The 17,778-nt window shown below is 39.5% G+C and overlaps 1 protein-coding gene across 2 annotated transcripts in view; it reads left to right on the top strand.

Annotated features, from left to right (window-relative positions):
• Positions 1–17,778, top strand: part of lrp5 (low density lipoprotein receptor-related protein 5) — a 223,274-nt gene that overhangs the window by 110,077 nt on the left and 95,419 nt on the right. For both annotated transcript variants that reach the window (XM_073049585.1, XM_073049584.1), the window contains exon 5: positions 13,020–13,151. In XM_073049585.1, the coding sequence (XP_072905686.1) occupies positions 13,020–13,151 (132 nt within the window). The remainder of the gene's footprint in view (positions 1–13,019; positions 13,152–17,778) is intronic.

Raw genomic sequence — 17,778 nt, 5'->3', positions numbered from 1 at the left:
GGCAGAGCCTAGGACCAGACAGTACAGCCTCAGAATAAAAGGATGACCCTTTGGAATAGAGATGAGGAGCAATTTCTTCAGTCTAAACAGTGGTGAATCTGTGAAATTCATTGCCACAGATGGCTGTGGAGGCCAAGTCATTGGGTGTATTTAAAGTGATGGTCGATAAGTTTTTGATTAAAGGTGACAGTGGTTACAGGGAGAAGGCAGGAGAATAAGAGGAAAAAATAAATCAGCTATGATTGAATGGCAGAACAGACTTAATGGGCTGAATGGCCTAATTCTGTGCCTCTGTCTTATGGTCTTATGTGACATTTACAAACTTCTAATGTGGATTCATAACAGCATTGCTGTCTTACGCCAAAAATTGCCTTGCATATACTTGGCAGTGAAGTAGATGAACTGAAATTTATTGCTCTCCATAAATGTACAAACAAAATTTAAGCCCATGTTACATTATTAAAATGCAAATATTATTCATATTAACACCACTGGGCTGGATCCCACTGGAATTCACTGCGCCATCAAGCTAATGAATGATAAATGGTGTGCCACTCTTGCTATGCTCTGTCGGTGACCTCCTGGGTCCCTTCTTGCTGATATTTATTCAGGTCCTGAAAATGCTTTTCTTGGCACAGTCTCTGATAAAGGGAAAAACAGGTTCTTCTAAAAATTATTTTGTTTCCATTTAATATATTGTAAATTCATATTTAAATCAATTATTGCTTTTAACAGATATTCCTCTAAATGTCAGCCATGCTCCCTGTTTTACTGACTGTGGAAGCCTGTCTGGCATTTGGGGACCAAAGCCACAGCATTAGATCACCTATGGCCCAGCTATTTGTCAGAAAGCCATTGACAGAGACCCTCACTTCTATTCTGGTTAATAGTTGGCATGCAGGGCCCCAGTTGTTGATTCTAGTCAGTACCTCTTGTCCAATACAATTGAGTACTTCTATTTCTGCTATTTTTTTCAAGCAGTACTTGACATCTATAGAACTCCCTATTCTAATTCCAAGGGATTGTAACCAAAACAATGTCATTTCTAGTTATTTTCATTTCCAGAGTTCCTAATCCCTTGAATACTTAAACAGAGAGCAGATGCACAAGTGAGTTGATGTCCTTCATCGTTGCTTCTCTGTCTGTTAGAAATAAGCAACCATATGTGACAGTCAGCTGCAGCAGAAAGACTCCCATATCGTAATATCAATTGTGCTACCTCTGGTGACCCAGAGACCTGTATTGATTGGCAGTTCCTCCTTATAACACTAAATGCAAAATGCCACTGACAGCAAGTTTAAGTGCATTCTTGAATATGGTTTGGAGGTTTTGCTGGCGTAGTTGTTTGTGCGGCTTCTTGAATTTTTATTTCTGCCTCCTGGCATGAATAGCCTTAACAAATTACAGATGCACAATGTAGACGTACTGTCGAAGCATGGTGCTCTTAAGGCTGAGAGCATCCCATAGGGAATTTAATTTAGCCGGGTTTATTCCTCAGGCAGAGGAATGGTGTAGGTTTTAAGAATGCTAAGAGTACTTTAATATTACCTTCTTTATACTCTATAGTCTGAGCACTTAGTGCAACACTGACTATGAAATGTCAGGTTTCACTTAATATCATAGAGCCTAAAGTTAATTGGGTTAAATGTCAGCATGTCCTGACTCAGAGGTAGCTTAGTGAGGCTCTGCATGCCAGCACTCGGCAGAACATCTTGTATATTTATTCTGTCACTGTAGTTGTTTCCTGTGTAAGTGCACAGTGAGGGGTTGTTATAGAGTTAGAAATCATGGAGGTTGGGTCTTGGTAGCAATGGTTATCTTGTAATCTTGCTGCCTGCACTTTAATGGATCATTCTCCTTCATGGATCAAAATGAGGAACTTATTTATCGTCTTGTCAACGAAAGTGGAGGTGAATAAGAAAAAGAGTGAGGTTTGTGAATTATAAGTCTTGTTGAGCATAGTAAAACCATAACAGATCTCAAAGTAGGTTTAATTTATCACAGTGAAGTGATAAAGTGAATTAGGAATTTTTAAAGTTACAGTATACCTCTCCCCCACTAACAGAAAACATGTATTCTATTTTTGAGCCAGGTTAAAAGCTTATTTGAAATGACTGCACTTAATTTCCCATGAAGTAGAAATGAGCATTGGAAGAACCTTGGCAGCACATCGGCTTCTTGGAGTAGAACAGGTGAAGGCTTAGAAGCCTTTAGAAAATTTAGCCTTGTGGCCAAGCTACGGGGTAGTTGAACTTTATTAGTATACCTTTTGTAACTCATTACACTAGAACTGTGTCCGGCTTGACTGCATTGCTGTTTCTTTAGTTCATTCAGTAATATGCATTTACGGGAATAACTGCGTAAAAGATAACACCAAGTAAATGAGTACTAGCACAAATTAATAAGTGCGATACTTCATTTGCAAAATCTTAAAAGAGAAGTGCTGGGGAGTATAAATTGTTTACTTGATGGCTTTCTCTGTCACTGAACTAGTACAAAAGAATTCTTACTAAATTCATTATCAAATAAGGCGTATTAAAGATTTTGTTTTCTTTGAACATTGTTAACTAGGAATGCATTTTTTTTTATTCTGTTGAACCACACCAGTCAACTTCCTAGCAGAAGGTAAATGTCAACATGTCTAGTGTATCTTTCAGCATGGTAGAATTGCTTTTGAGCTCATTCATCAATATGCTGAAAGCTGGCTTGTTGATTTAAGAATGACTCAGAGAAAAGGTGTGGGTCAAATTAACTTTAATCAGTTGCCTAGAGTGTGCTGGCATGCTTCTCAGAGATCAGTTCTGTTAACCTGAACACCCGTAATGATAGAAGAAGCATAATGTGACCAGTTCACAGAAGCACCAATGTTTGGAATCACAATGGACTGTCAGAGACATAAATGACCAGAAGACTTGCATTTCAAGATGTGCTTTGCTTTGCATACTTTTCCAGCATTTCTTTCAGCTTGTAAACATCTTCCCTTGTTAGTACGTGCCAGTAACAATGAAGGCACACAGTTAAACAATGTTTACAGGAATCAGCTTATATTTTTGAGGGGCATCATTGCTAAATTCTTTCCTCTATAATGATTTTCTTTATTTCTCTCCTCCAAGACAGAAATGTTGCCTAATTTTTAAGATAAACTGTTCAAACTTCAGCAGTATGTATTTTTGAGAAAGCAATAGGTTATTTTAATGTTCTATTAAGAGCAATTATGGAATTAGTAATATCTGAAATAACTTCCCAGTTATACTGTTTTACTGGATGGTCTCAGATGGAATACAATAACGAACAGGTAAGGTATGACATGACATAGCACAGATGGATTAATCAATCAGTGCCTGTGTTTCATTCAATTCCTAAATAGCTCGCCTGCTGTTTAAGAAGGCTCTTCAGCAACATTGGCATTCCTTAATGCTTGTAGCTTTACTTTGGTAGTGATCCTGTCACAAGTGTGAAATCAGACCATAATATATTAAGTAATTATTATGCATCACCAGGCAGAATGTATCTTGGGGCCGCAATTTAGATATCAAAGGCACCCTATAGCAGCGCACTCATAGGCCCCACAACATAACCGAAGTGTAGCCAGTTAATATGGTGCTTTATCTTACATTGTCTTCTTTGATTTTCATGAGAGTTTGAGGTGTATTGTGTCATTTTGATTTGAGCTTTACAGTTATAAGTTGTGTGTTATCATAACATATCAAGCTGGCCAGTGGTGTTGTGGTATCTGCATCAGACTTCGAGGTGAGTGGTCTCCAGCCGGCTCCTTGCACACTTTCTGCTGGGTTGAGCATTGAGCTGGTAACTTGGCCTTGTTTAACAAACAGATAAATGCTAAAGAAGTGGCAAGGTTACTGCCTGATGTGCCAGAAGGGGTGGAGAGGAGCAACAACGATCATAACATGTATACTCAGCTGCTTCATATAGTTGCTGTGAACTTGGGGTCAATTCACAGGACAGTTGATAAGGACAGGAAAGTTAGTAACTGAACAAAACTTGAAAAAAAATTCTTCTTACATTAAACTGTTGTTTCAAACAAAACCGAACAGCATGAGATCAGCATTGATGTCTTGTGCAAATTTCCTGTTGTTTCATAGCTATTAAATTACAGACTTTGGATCAGTCAAATAATTTCGAACACTAGCTGATGGGCAACTTAAATAATGGTAAAGGCAAACATTAAGGTTCAGGCATGGCATAGGATGTCCCTGACAAGGTCAGCACTTACTACTCAGTCTTGAGTGCCTTAAACGGAATGATGTGCTTGACTCTTCAGAAAGTAGTTCAGAGACACAAGCATTGCCATCTGGAAGCACAAGTTTAGACCAGACTGAGTAAGATGGCATCATTAAGTGGCAACTGTTTGTGTGCAGCTCTGATGGGATCATCAGGTATTCACATTTAGGACTACTGCAGTACACATTCACAACCATGGGTACTTCAGTAAGCAGCATCACTTAAAGATGTTTTAAAAAATCTATTGATATAAAAAATGAACAAACCTCAAATGACAGGCTTGAGTCATGAGTGTAGTTCCCCTTTTAGAAAGTGAAAGCGGGGTCACCACACTGGTTTGAAACGTAGAGACTTTAGATTTCCACTCCCGACTATTTTGCTGGTGAATGTACAGTCTCTGAAAATGAAATTGAAGACCTCAGAGCAAGATTGCTGTAGCAGAGGGGCATCAGGGATTGCTGTGTACTTTACTTCATAGAAAAACGGCTCACGCCACCATTTTGGATGCAGCGTTGCAGCTCAATGGTCTCACCATTCTCCACAAAGACAGGACAACTCAGTCTTTTAAAGGCAGAGCAGGTGGAGTATGCTTTATGATTAACTCATCATGGTGTGGATCATGGTTCTGTCTCAGTAGTGCTCACCCAAGCTGGAACATCTAGCCATCAAGTGTCATCCATTTTATCTTCCGAGGGAGTTTTCCACCATCATCCTAGTAGTGGTGTACATTCCACCTCAGGCCAATATCAGGCATGTTCTGCAGGAGCTGAGCAACATAACTAGAAGGCACAAAACTGCCCACCTTGATGCCTTCCCTGTCATTGTCAGAGATTTCAACCAGGCCAGCTTGAAGAAGTCTCTGAACAACCACCACCAGCACATCACCTGTGGAATCAGAGGAGCCACCACACTTGACCACTGTTATAAAACAATCAAGAATGTTTACCATGACATCCCACAGCCACATTTTGGAAAGAAGTTCATCTGGCTGTTGTTCTACTCCCAGACTATAGGCAGAGACTAAAGACTGCAGCACCAGTGGTGAGGACCAAGAAGGTATGGTCAAGGGACACAGAGGAGTGCTTTCAGGACTGCTTTGAGTCAGTGGACTGGACAATGTTTAGGGTTGAGTGTGTGGCTTTGAGAACATACCGGACATATCCAAATCAAAAGCCGTGGATGAACCAGGATATTCACAGTCTGCTGAGGGCTAGATCTGTGGAATTCAAGACCGGTGATCCAGAGCTATACAGAAAGTCTAGGTCTGGCCTGTTGGATGCTATCTTAAGAGTGAAAAAACAATTCTGTTTGAAGTTAGAGCCGGAACTGGTTGCACACTGGCTCTGGCAGAGTTTGCAGGCCACTTCTTCCAACAATGCAAAACCTAACATCTTGAATGGGTGAGATGGTTCACTCCCAGATGAGCTCAGTGCTTTTTATGAATACTTTGAAAGGGAGAACAAAGCTACATCTGTGAAAATCGCTGCAATATCTGGTGAACCTGTGATCTCTGTCTTGGAGGTAGACATCAGAACATCTTTCAAAAGGGTGAACCCTGGCAAGATATCAAGCCTTGATGGTGTACCTGGTAGGGCTCAAAAAACCTGTGCCACCCAACTGGCAGAGGTGTTCAACCTCCACTACTGCAGTCAGAGGTTTCCACCTGCTTCAGAAGGGTGACAATTATACCAGTGCCCAACAAGAGCAGGGTGAGCACTGTCGCACAATGACATTCACATCTATTGTGATGAATTGCTTTGAGAGATTGATCATGGCTAGAATCAACCCCTGCCTAAGCAAAGATCTGGACCTGCTGGAATATGTTAATTACCACATAGACAGGATGCAATCTCACTGGCTCTCCAATTGGCCTTGGAATACCTGGACAATAGTAATACTTACGCCATTCTGCTGTTTATTGTCTACAGCTCAGCAATCAGCATAATTATACCCTCAGCTCTAATCAAAAAGCTCGATAACCTGGGGCTTCATACCTCCCTCTGCAACTGAATCCTTGACTTCCTCACAGGGAGACCACGGTCTGTGTGGATCGGAAATAGCATCTCCTGCTCACTGACAATCAACACTATGCTCCTTAAGAATGTGTGCCCTACCGTACTCTCTTTGCCCTCGATTGTGTGGCCAGGAACAACTCAAACAGCATCTATAAATTTGCCAACAGTTCAACTATTGCTGGCAGAATTTCAGATGGTGATGAGGAGGCATACAGGAATGAGATAGATCAATTGGTTGAGAAGTGTTGCAGTCAACATCAGGAAGACCAAGGAATTGGTTGTGAACTTCAGTAAGAGTAAGTCGAGGGAAAACACACTTACAAGTTCCTGTGTGTCAGCATCTATCCCAGGCCCAAAATATTGATACACTTCCAAAGAAGCGGCTATATTTCATTAGGAGTTTTTGGAGAATCGGTATGTCACCAAAGACACTTGCGAACTTCTACAGATGTACAAAGGAGAGTATTTTAAATGGTTGCATCACTGTCTGGTATGGAGAGTCTAATGCACAGGATTGGACAAAGTTCCATGAATTTGTAAACTCAGCCAGCTCCATCAGGGGCACTAGCCTCCCCAGCACTGAGGCCACCTTCAAAAGGCAATGCCACAAAAAGGCACCATCCATAATCAAGAACCCGACATGCCTTCTTTTCATTGCTACACTCAAGGAGGGGGTAGTATGTCCCCACAGAACTATATGCTTGTATGTATCCATAGGTCTCAAAATTGCCAGTAACTATTTGCTGCGGGTTTTTGACTGTGTTTGGATAATAGACACCCTAGAAAGAATCAGGATCAGGTTTAGTATCACTGGCATAAGTCATGAAATTTGTTGTTTTTCAGCAGCTGTACATTGCAATACATAATAAAAACTATAAATTACTATCAGAAGTATTACAATAAAAAGGAAATTAAAGCATAAAGAGAGTGAAAAATACTGAGGTCAAATTCATGGGTTCATTGTCCATTCAGAAACCTGATGTCGGCTGGGAAGAAACTGTCCCTGAAACATTTAGTGTGGGTCCTCTGACTCCTGTACATCCCCCTTTGTGGTAGAAATGAGAAGTGGGCATGTCAGATCCTTGACGATGGATGGCATCAATGAGAAAAAGTATGGGGAGAAGGCAGGAGATTGGGTCGAAGAGGGAAAATGGATCAGCCATGATGAAATGGTGGAGCCAAGTGGCCTAATTCTGCTCCTATATCTTAAGTCCTGGGTGATGGGGGTCCTGAATGATGGATATCACCTTCATGAGACATCGCCTTTTGTTGCCCATGATAGAGCTGGCTGAGCTTATAATTTCAAGCAGCTTTTTCCGATCCTGTGCAGTGGCCCCTCCATACCAGACAGTGATGCTGCCAGTTAGAATGCTCTCCATGCTACATTTGTAGAAATTTGCGAGTATCTTTGATGATACACTAATTCTCCTCAAACTTCTAATGAAGTATAGCTGCTGCCAAGCCTTTGTAATTGCATCAATATGTTGATGCAAACTAACTATAGCCATTAAAAAAACAGCTGACAAAAACATCAGAAGATGTCATGCTCTCTAGTGTGGAGGATCACTGAAACAATCTGTGCAAGACCTGCTTCATTTTAATTGAGGAGGATAACGGAAAAGCATTCAGCTATTTTTTAGACCTTTGATTTTTAATTTAGGGTATTTTAGACATTAAAGTTTTCACAGTTCACTTCTTGTGTGCAGAAGATTTTTAATGTTTCTGGAAAATTTTGAGAGCCAGCTAAGGAAGGGTTGTGGCTTTGTCAGAAATTTCATCATTTGTTTTGAGGGCAGAATCCCCACTTCCATAATCTGGCATTTACAATGCTGAAATCCTCACTGCGACTGGTTTCCAACAGCAAGCTTGCTTTAAGATAAACTACGTAATACATGCAGGAAATTTCACCTTCAGTCAGCAGTGAGTTTGTTGCAAACTGCAAGTTCAGCATCAGGAATATAACTTTACTATCAATTTCCATTTATTATGCCTACCATTCAATTCAAATTTGACTGCTTGCAGCCTGCATGTTATGGAAATGCAGAATTACATAAGATTTGTGATTCAAATATAAGTATAAAGTCCCAAGAGACTAATGGGGAAGAATACTAGACGTAGGGAGTCGGCTGGTGTGGTATACTGCGTCTGGTGCTACACCTACCCTTACACTTCCTCCCTCACCACCATTCAGGGCCCCAGACAGTCCTTCCAGGTGAGGTGACACTTCACCTGTGAGTCGGCCGGTGTGGTATACTGCGTCCGGTGCTCCCGGTTGTGGCCTTTTATATATTGGTGAGACCCGACGCAGACTGGGAGACCGTTTCGCTGAACACCTACGCTCTGTCCGCCAGAGAAAGCAGGATCTCCCAGCGGCCATACATTTTAATTCCACGTCCCATTCCCATTCCGATATGTCTGTCCATGGCCTCCTCTATTGTCAAGATGAAGCCACACTCAGGTTGGAGGAACAACACCTTACATACCGGCTGGGTAGCCTCCAACCTGATGGCATGAACACTGACTTCTCTAACTTCCGTTAATGCCCCTCCCCTTCTTGCCCCATCCCTGATGTATTTAGTTTTTTTTCTCTCTCTGCCCATCACTCTGCCTGTTCTCCATCTCCCTCTGGTGCTCCCCTCCCCCTTTCTTTCTCCCTGCCTCCCGTCCCATGATCGTTTCCCTTCTCTAGCTCAGTATCCCTTTTGCCAATCACCTGTCTAGCTCTCAGCTTCACCCCACCCCCTCCGGTCTTCTGCTATCATTTCGCATTTTCCCCTCCCCCCACTACTTTCAAATCTTTTACTATCTTTCCTTTCAGTTAGTCCTGACAAAGGGTCTTGGCCCGAAACATCGACAGTGCTTCTCCTTATAGATGCTGCCAGGCTTGCTGTGTTCCACCAGCATTTTGTGTGTGTTGCTCATCTATTAGACAATGGTTTTTTAATACCTGCAAGGAGAAATTTGCTGTGTGTCTAAAACGGATGTAAAGATGGAGGGAGGATTTGCATAGGCTTGTTGCCCAAGCCTAATTTGGCTTTGAGCATTAAATAGCTTGTTCATCACAAGAATGGCATGTAATGGCTGGATTTCTATACTGCGATCTGGGCAAGCTGGGCGGTAGAGTTGTGATGGCCATGTATTGATGTAGTGGGGGGTGGGGGGGGCGATAGAGGTGGTGGCAAGGTTTTATCTAGTGTAAGGATTGAGTGCTGCTTCAAGTATGAGCTTGTGCAAAAATTTATTTTTAAAAGATAGGTGCTTTGTTTTAAACATTTCCTGTGGGTCATTTGAGGATAATAGCCAGGCCACACACTTCTTTGGTAGAGGTGAAATGCAGCAGTGCCAACTTTGCAGTCATACTTGTGTTTCCTGTGGTACACAACCAGTAACAAAATCTGTCTCCCCTGTGTTCAACAAAAACCAATGTGACATCCTTGCACCTTCATTACACTTTGAACTCACTGGGTAACAAGTTCAAAATCTTATACAATTTCAATACAAAACAGCAAAGGGCATAAATTCAACTCCATTTAAATTTCTGAACATATTTTCTTTTAGCAAGCTGGGCTCCTACAGCTGAGCTGTTAGTGGACGACAATTGTTCTCTAAGATCTGTCTGTAAGCTCAAAAATACCATCCAACAAACAAGAGAACTTCCCTCCTGTCCCCATTCACTCCTTATAGTGGATCTGCTGAAATATGAAGTGACTTGTTTTAAATAGGAAATGTACATTATGTTAGCACTGTGTAATACCCAAATTACCCTATGCCATTTCAGTAGATTTTAATTAGTTAGTTAGTTACTGCCTGTTACGCCACCGGCGTTTAGGGCAGCAATGAAGGTCCTCCATCTCTGTCTGTTAATAGATTTTAGCCACTTAATATTGTTAGCTCATGCAACCAAGCCTGATTTTCTGTAAATTGAAACCAAAATTTGAATTTTTAGAATAAAGTTCAGTCATTAAAAACAATGATTAAGCAATGTGCAGTAATTAGTCACACAGTGAAGTTTCTTCATTCCGTACCCTCCCCCAACTAATTCCACTTCAGCCTCAAAATATCTGCAAGATAACCTCTGCTAAAAGCTAATTAAAAGCTAAAATCTGTGCCAGAAGTCTTGCTTTTATTGTAAGCTTAGGTGGATCAACCCAAAAAAAATCCCCTTATAAAGTGTGGAAAAACACTTTGGTGGTGCGATTGAAATTCCTTTTTTAATGAAATAACTGGATCATGCTTGATAATTAATGACCTGCCATGAATCTCAAGAATCATGCGTATTCATGTTTTATTAGTGTACTGTTACTTTAAGGAGAAAGACAAATATACTGTCTTTTGTTAGGGGGATAGGTTGCTGCTTTTAAGGATTAATGTTGGTTCCTTAAGAGCAGGATTTGATGGTGATGTGGTGACATTTTTATCTCAAGCTCGTTAGGTAGATTTAACTTTAAAAACATTCACGTTGAAATGAGCAAGTCAGTATCAGTCCAGTCCAAATCTGAAATTGAGCAAGTCTGTCCAAAAAATAGCTCTTTTAAAAATATTTAACTTCAAAACATCGTAATTAAACTAAATTGTTCTTTGTCATGCCATGTAAAACTAATCTCTACATCATGCCAGCCTTGCTAATTTCAGTTTTATGAGTCACTTCCAACTTTGCTGTTTCAAAGATAATTGGTTCTTAATTAAGAAAGAAAGAAAATACATTGGAAAATCAAAGTCTGCTGTTTATATGCTGGTAAAGGTGTCTTTAAAACAAAGAAAACAGTTGTAACTGTCCAATGCCATTTTATTTGCATTCTTGGCAATGGGAATAGCAGATTTCAAAATGGGCAGAGGAATTAAAGGGTCAAAAATGTGATTAGTTAAGATGCTAAGCCACATTTTTTTGTGGTAAAACTGTTTTAAATTGGTTTCTGAACATCAGATTTGGGAGACTGAGAAATCAGTTGAGATTTATTTGGTTAATCCCGATCCAACTCAGCCTGGAATGTATATGGGTACAGTGAGATTTGAGATAATACAAATAAATAGTTTAATTTATACATGAAAAATCTATTTATACCTAATCATAAAATTTAGAATTACAGAACATCAAAATAGGCCCTTTGGTCCAACTTGTTCATGCCAGCCAAGGTGTCTTTCTGAGCTAGTCCTGTTTGTCTGTTTGGCCCATGTCCCTTTAAAGCTTTCCTATCCATAATAGCAAACACGAGGAAATCTGCAGATGCTGGAAATTCAAACAACACACACAAAATGCTGGTGGAACACAGCAGGCCAGGCAGCATCTATAAGGAGAAGCGCTGTTGATGTTTCGGGCCGAGACCCGACAAAGGGTCTGCTGTGTTCTACCAGCATTTTGTGTGTGTTGTTGCCTATCCATAATATCCTTTTAAACACATTAATTGTGCCCACCTCCTCCGGCTATCTGTATCCCATTCACACCACCATCTGCGTGGAATAGTTTGCCTCCGAGATCACCTTTTAATTTTTCCTCTCACTCCTTAAGCTTTTGCCCTCTAGTTTTAGACTTCTCTACCATGTGAAAAAGACTGTGACCATCCACCTCATCTATGCTCCTTATGATTTCATAAACCTCCAAACTGTCATCTTTTAGCCACCAGGGTAAAACAGCTGCAGCCTATCCAGTCTCTCCTTATATTCCCAGCCACATCCTTGTAAACCTTTTATGCACCCTCTCTAACTCATCCTTCCTTTAGCTAGGTGACCAGAGCTACACAAAGTACTCTCATTTGCAGCCTCTCTAACATCATGCACAGCTGTAACATGGCATTCCAGCTCAATGCCTTAACTGAGGAAGGCAAGAGTGCCATACACTTCTTCGCCATCCTGTCTACCAGCGTTGCTTGGACATCAGACTATGCTATTCACCAGTACTGTGTGAGAGTCGTAAACTCATATATACAACTAAGCTGCATTAGACTATTTTGGAGTGGAGAGCAAATTTGCAAATCAGGCGGGAGCAAAGGACATTGAGTGAGTGTGGAGCTCTCCAGAAGGGATATAGGATTAATGGCAGAGAAGGAGTGCCAGAGTGGGGGATTGCAGACTCACCCAGCACTATAACACCTGGCAAGGTCACCTGACGCCAAACAATTGGTTTATTAGATCATAATAAATATTTATTGATTGTTACAGAATGTTTCTCTGGTGCTTCCCCCTCTCTCCCCTCTCCTTTTCCCTTTTCCAAACCATGATTCCCCTCTCCCTGCTCTCTTCCCACTCTCAGTCCTCAATGGACACCCCTATCAGAATCAGATTTATCATCATGGAGATCCGTATCAGCATCACATTTGTCATGAAATTGTTTTTTTTTTGCAGCAGTACAGTGCAATATATTACAATTACATTGCAATGCAATACAAAATTACGACAGTACTGTACAAAAGGCTTAGGCACCCTAGCTAGATATACTTGGCGAAGACTTTTGCACAGTACTGTACCACTCTGTAGAATGTCACTGAATAGTGATCAAAGACAAAAGATTTCTTTTTAATTTTTCTTTCTTTCATCAACTAATTACAGTATTCTTGACCCTGTTGTAAATCATGCAATGTCTTTAGAAGATGAGAGGTGAGAATTTGAAATAGGAGGGAGATAGATTTTGTATGGGATGCATAATTAATTAATTGCTTTTGCAAGAGATTAGTAATTGATTCATTTTAGCTTGAGCATTTGTTGAATGTTTTACTTTATGTGATAGAAAAGATGAAGGCATCTACATTTTTCCTTCATCTATTGCAGTTCCCACCACGTGTGATGAAATTAATGGAGGATGTTCCCATTTGTGCCTACTGTCACCAAAAGAACCATTCTTCAAATGTGCCTGCCCAACTGGTGTCCAGCTGAAAAAAGATGGAAAGATATGTAAAGAAGGTAAATCCAATGAATATATTGTGTAAAAAAAAAAGATCACTCCCTACTTGTACATAGTTTTTTCCTTTTGCTTGTTTTTTCTTTCCACTCTTTTCTCTATTAAGTGTATACCTCAGATAAATACTATGTGGAGATTTGTGACATATATGATTATATGATATATATGTACAATGTCTGAAAAACATCTTATGGAAATGTTTGATGATGAACTTCAATAACAAAAATAAATTACAAAAAAAAGGTAAATAAAAATTTCTATTTATATGTCCAAAAGTCAAGCAGAATGTTTTCAGTCAGATGAAAGAGAAAATCCTCTTTCACTGGTTTGAGCTATATTTGGATAAATGCAATATATTAAAGTATTACTGGTTGCATCTACAACTTGTTCCATTTTATTACAGTCAATATCCTGGCATAGTTCACACACTCGCTCAAGGACCTCTTTCCTGAATGGGTAAAATGGAGATCCTGTATTAATTATGAAGTAGCAGAGCCGTCCAATGGTAGTTTTGTAAATAAAAGGAAATTTCTAAGTCTAAATTGTAAAAGTAAAACAGAACAGTTTAGAAATTGGAACATGTTATTACCACCACATTCCTTTGCACTTGTGATCCAATTTCATGAAAAGTGAACCTTTCAGAGAGTTCACGTGATATGCAATTATCACTCCCGTGTACATATGTATTGAAGATTTACCTGTGTACACTAGCAATCTTGCCAGCTTACCCACCCACTACGAGGCTACCACTCTCTGACTACTAAAGCTGCACAATATCCAGCTGATTGTTGATTGAATGTCTACCCATGACTACAAACAATTACTAACTCCCAAGACTACAAAGTCAGTTCACCTACCTTCAGCACCAGCATTTATGACATTTCTACCCTCCATTCACCAAGCTTGCCTCTGACAATCATCAGGGATCTGACCACCACCTATCAATTGACACCCAGTTTTAGAGCGTGGAAAAAAAAAGGTCATGAATGCATACAGCTTGTTCAGCAACAAACTTTGCCCTGAATCTCAAACATAGATGCATTTTCAAACTGATCAAGTCACACTCCTGTAGAGGCAACACCCAGTTTCTTGACAAATCTTGTCAAATATTTTCTAGTGGAATAATTATTAGTGTAAGTTACATAATAAGATTTGGAGGGTTTGTCAGTATGCTTTGGGTTTTGGAGTTTCTGAACATGCTCTTTTAATTCCAAGATATAACCTCAAGTCTAATATTTGCATTGTTTGTGTGTGGGTTTTGTGTTTCTGTATTTCGTGGAGTTCAGCAGTTACACTCTTGTCCAGAAAGTCACTTGCCTTTCACCTGACCTTACCTCACTGCAGCTGCCACGTTTCCTATAATCTGAAGAATCCTGCCACCCACAGTGAAATTTCCAAAGGTTAAGTAAGAAATTCACACCCTCAGTAACATATTTAACATGACAACCAATCTGGAAACGGTTTGATTCCCTGCCCCCTTTTCCTATCTCAATAAAACGTTGTATTCTGTCACTGTTAAATTTTCCAAGATTTAATCCCGATCATTCCCAAACCTTAGTGGTCTCCTGGACACCAAAACTCCACCATGTTTCAATATGCAGTGAGTTTTTTCATGTCTGTATTCCAGTCCTCAAACTTTTATCTTCCTAAATTAGTAACATTTTTAATGTTCTCTCTAATGATATTCAGTTCCTTTTAGCCATAGAATTCTTGTTTCATATTTTTCTGATATTAAAGCATTAATTTACAATATTCTATATGTTAACAGACATCTTAACAAATTCATCAAATATGATGTCTTCCACAGTTTTATTTTCAGGTGTAAATTAACATTATCTCAGCTGGAGTCTTGTTGTCTCATAACAGATGTGAAGTAGAAAATGTTGGAAATACTCAACAGATCAGGCAGTATCTCAGCTGATGAAAACTTATTAACCTGAAATGTTAATCCTGTGTCTTTCTTTACATAGCAGCCTGACCTACTAAGTATTTCCAGCATTCTGTGTTCTTATTTTAGGTTTCTAGCATCTGCTGCACTTTGTCTTCAGATCCAAATTTCGCTGAATGTAAATTTGAATGCTTTCTCTGTGAACATATTGAAATTGATACATACTAGCATGCTTAAAATTTACATTCCGTATTTTATTTATATGAAAGTGCAGGGATGGCTTTTAAACAAGCATAGTTGCCTCTATTTCAGTACAAGATTTAAATAGGCAGATTGACTATTTTTCCATCAGGAATATTGAAATATCACCCAAAGCCACTCACAATCTATTAATTTCTTCTTAAATCAACTTAGGTGGAAATAGTTTTAATGTTCCAGGCAGTGCTGAGCAAAACAAAAAGAAAGAAAAATTATTTACTCAAAAATAACTTGGAAGAGATAATATTGTTTTCAATTTTATTATCTGTTATAAATCTGCTGTTACCGTTATTTTCCTGTGATTGTGGTGCCTTAAGTTTAAAAAATGTTGCATGCTCTTTGTATGCCAGTTGAAATTTTGAACAAAGGATCAATCAACATTGCTTGAAGTCATGCATGTAATGTAATGAATGGTGATTGTTGAGAGTCAAACTTATTCATGCTTCCACAGTCTTGAAACACTTAACATGCCTGGTGAAAAGTGCCAACGTTGTGCATTCATTCGGGAACCTTAACAGCTTCCTGGCACATTAGTTGTAAGTTAAAACTAAAGTGTAGATTGTAAAGTAAACAACCGTTCTCAAGGCAGGAATCACATCAGGCCCAAACATAGCACAAATGAATGCTGGAAATTAGTTCCATTCAAGCCGTATTACAGTATTACAATTATTTTTGCATTTAGAGAGGATAAAGAATAGCTTTGGAGCTAAGTTGTTCACTGCCTATTTCATTACACAGTTAGAGAGTGGAAATACAAGAGTCCCAGCGGTGTTGACTGAGAAGTTAGATGAAACAATGGCACATTGTACTAATCTGATTAGCAGAAAGACAAATGGCAGGGGGTTCTGGCAGGGCTTGGGGAACTCTGGCTGCTCTTTACATTTGTTTGCGTTACGTTGATAAATTGACACATTTGTTACTATATTATAAACTGTCTTGTCATCTGTCAAATGTGAGGTGATGCAGAGAAGGATAAAAAAACATCTTTGTCAGCTTGTGGGATGTTCACTCATTTTTCTTGTCACTCTTGACTAAGGTTTCACAAAGGTGATTTAACTGGAATTTTCAGGACAGAAGCACGACTTAATAACACAGCCTTAATCAATAATCAGTTAATGGCTTGCAAAACTCTGTTTCAAAATTAATTATACTCTCCATTTATTTATATTGTGCACAGCTGTCATTTAAAATTTTCTTCAAAAATAATTGAATTTTTTTTATAGATCTCCTTTTCAAAGATTTCAAACTCTAAATAGGTTTCTTAATTACTAGTTTTTTTAATATAGTATTTCAAACACTATTGTGCTCAGAGATTGATTGTTTCTTGCGGATGACTTGACATTTGAAAAGAAGTAGAATCTTAGGAATCCTATATGTTGGAAATTTTAAAAAAAATTAAAAGGTGTACATAGAGGCAGAGAATCCTTCAGTGCTCACAGGAGAGCGTTACTCTGGTAGGTGATCTGCCCATTATTTTGGTTATAGGCTTGCTTCATAAGAATTCAACATAACTCCGGGCCTAAGGTACCACATGCTGTTGAATAACCCAATATTCTTTCTTTCATTGACAGTGCTTTGCAGGCAAATGGGGAAGAGGGGCTCGGAGATGAGGAGTTGGTCTTGGTTCAGGGCTTGTCAGGTCTGCCCCTCACAGTTAATGATTGAGCCAAGATGGTGGAGAGGCCTTGTGGGTGGAGTTGATCAGAAGATGAGTGGTTCGGGAAAAATTCAAGAGATAAAACAAGAAGAGGTCAGCTGAAGATGATGAACTAAGTGGTAAAGGGCAGGACAGTCCAATGGGTTAGTGGGGATTGAAGGACCGTATAAGGAGAGGGAAATAAAGCTCAGTATGTCAGGTTGATAAATTTTCTTAATCCTGATGAAGCATCTCAGCCTGAAATGTTGACAGTTGAGTGTTGATGAAGGGTTTCAGACTGAAATTTCAACTTTTGTCTCCTGATGAAGGGTCTTGTTCTGAAATGTCCCTAGGTGCTGCCTGACCTGCTTAGTTTCTCCCGCATTTTGTATGCATTACCCATTAGGGTATGCTTTTTATGATGCAGATTCGAACCTGAAGGTTTAAGTTGGGTGAGTGATTGGGACAAACACCAAGTATTGGAAAATTAGCCCAGGCTATTCTCAAACTTAGATCTGCAAATGAGCCTATCTGGGAAAATTTGCAACCATCAGGAAATTGACCTAGGCTCTTCCAAACATAGTGCACCTCTATGTGCCTGTAATTTGTGTCACGCCATGCACACATCCAATCACACCATCTGGCACACTTCTAAGTTGTTAAAGCTGTGATCCTCAAATTGAGTTTCTCACTCACAATAAAACAAGGAGCAAATTGCCAGAGAGGAAAATTAATAGTTCCCTACTGGCACGTCTGTGTTTTGTCTACTGCATCTACCAGACTTCCTGTTTTAACCATTTTTTTCACTCATCCACAAGCATTACAACTTTTCTATATTAGTTAACTT

The sequence above is a fragment of the Hemitrygon akajei genome, chromosome 6, assembly GCF_048418815.1.
Source record: "Hemitrygon akajei chromosome 6, sHemAka1.3, whole genome shotgun sequence".
NCBI classification, from domain to species: domain Eukaryota; kingdom Metazoa; phylum Chordata; class Chondrichthyes; order Myliobatiformes; family Dasyatidae; genus Hemitrygon; species Hemitrygon akajei.
Note: the sequence above shows the minus strand (reverse complement) of the source record. Positions and strands in the feature narration are given on the sequence as shown.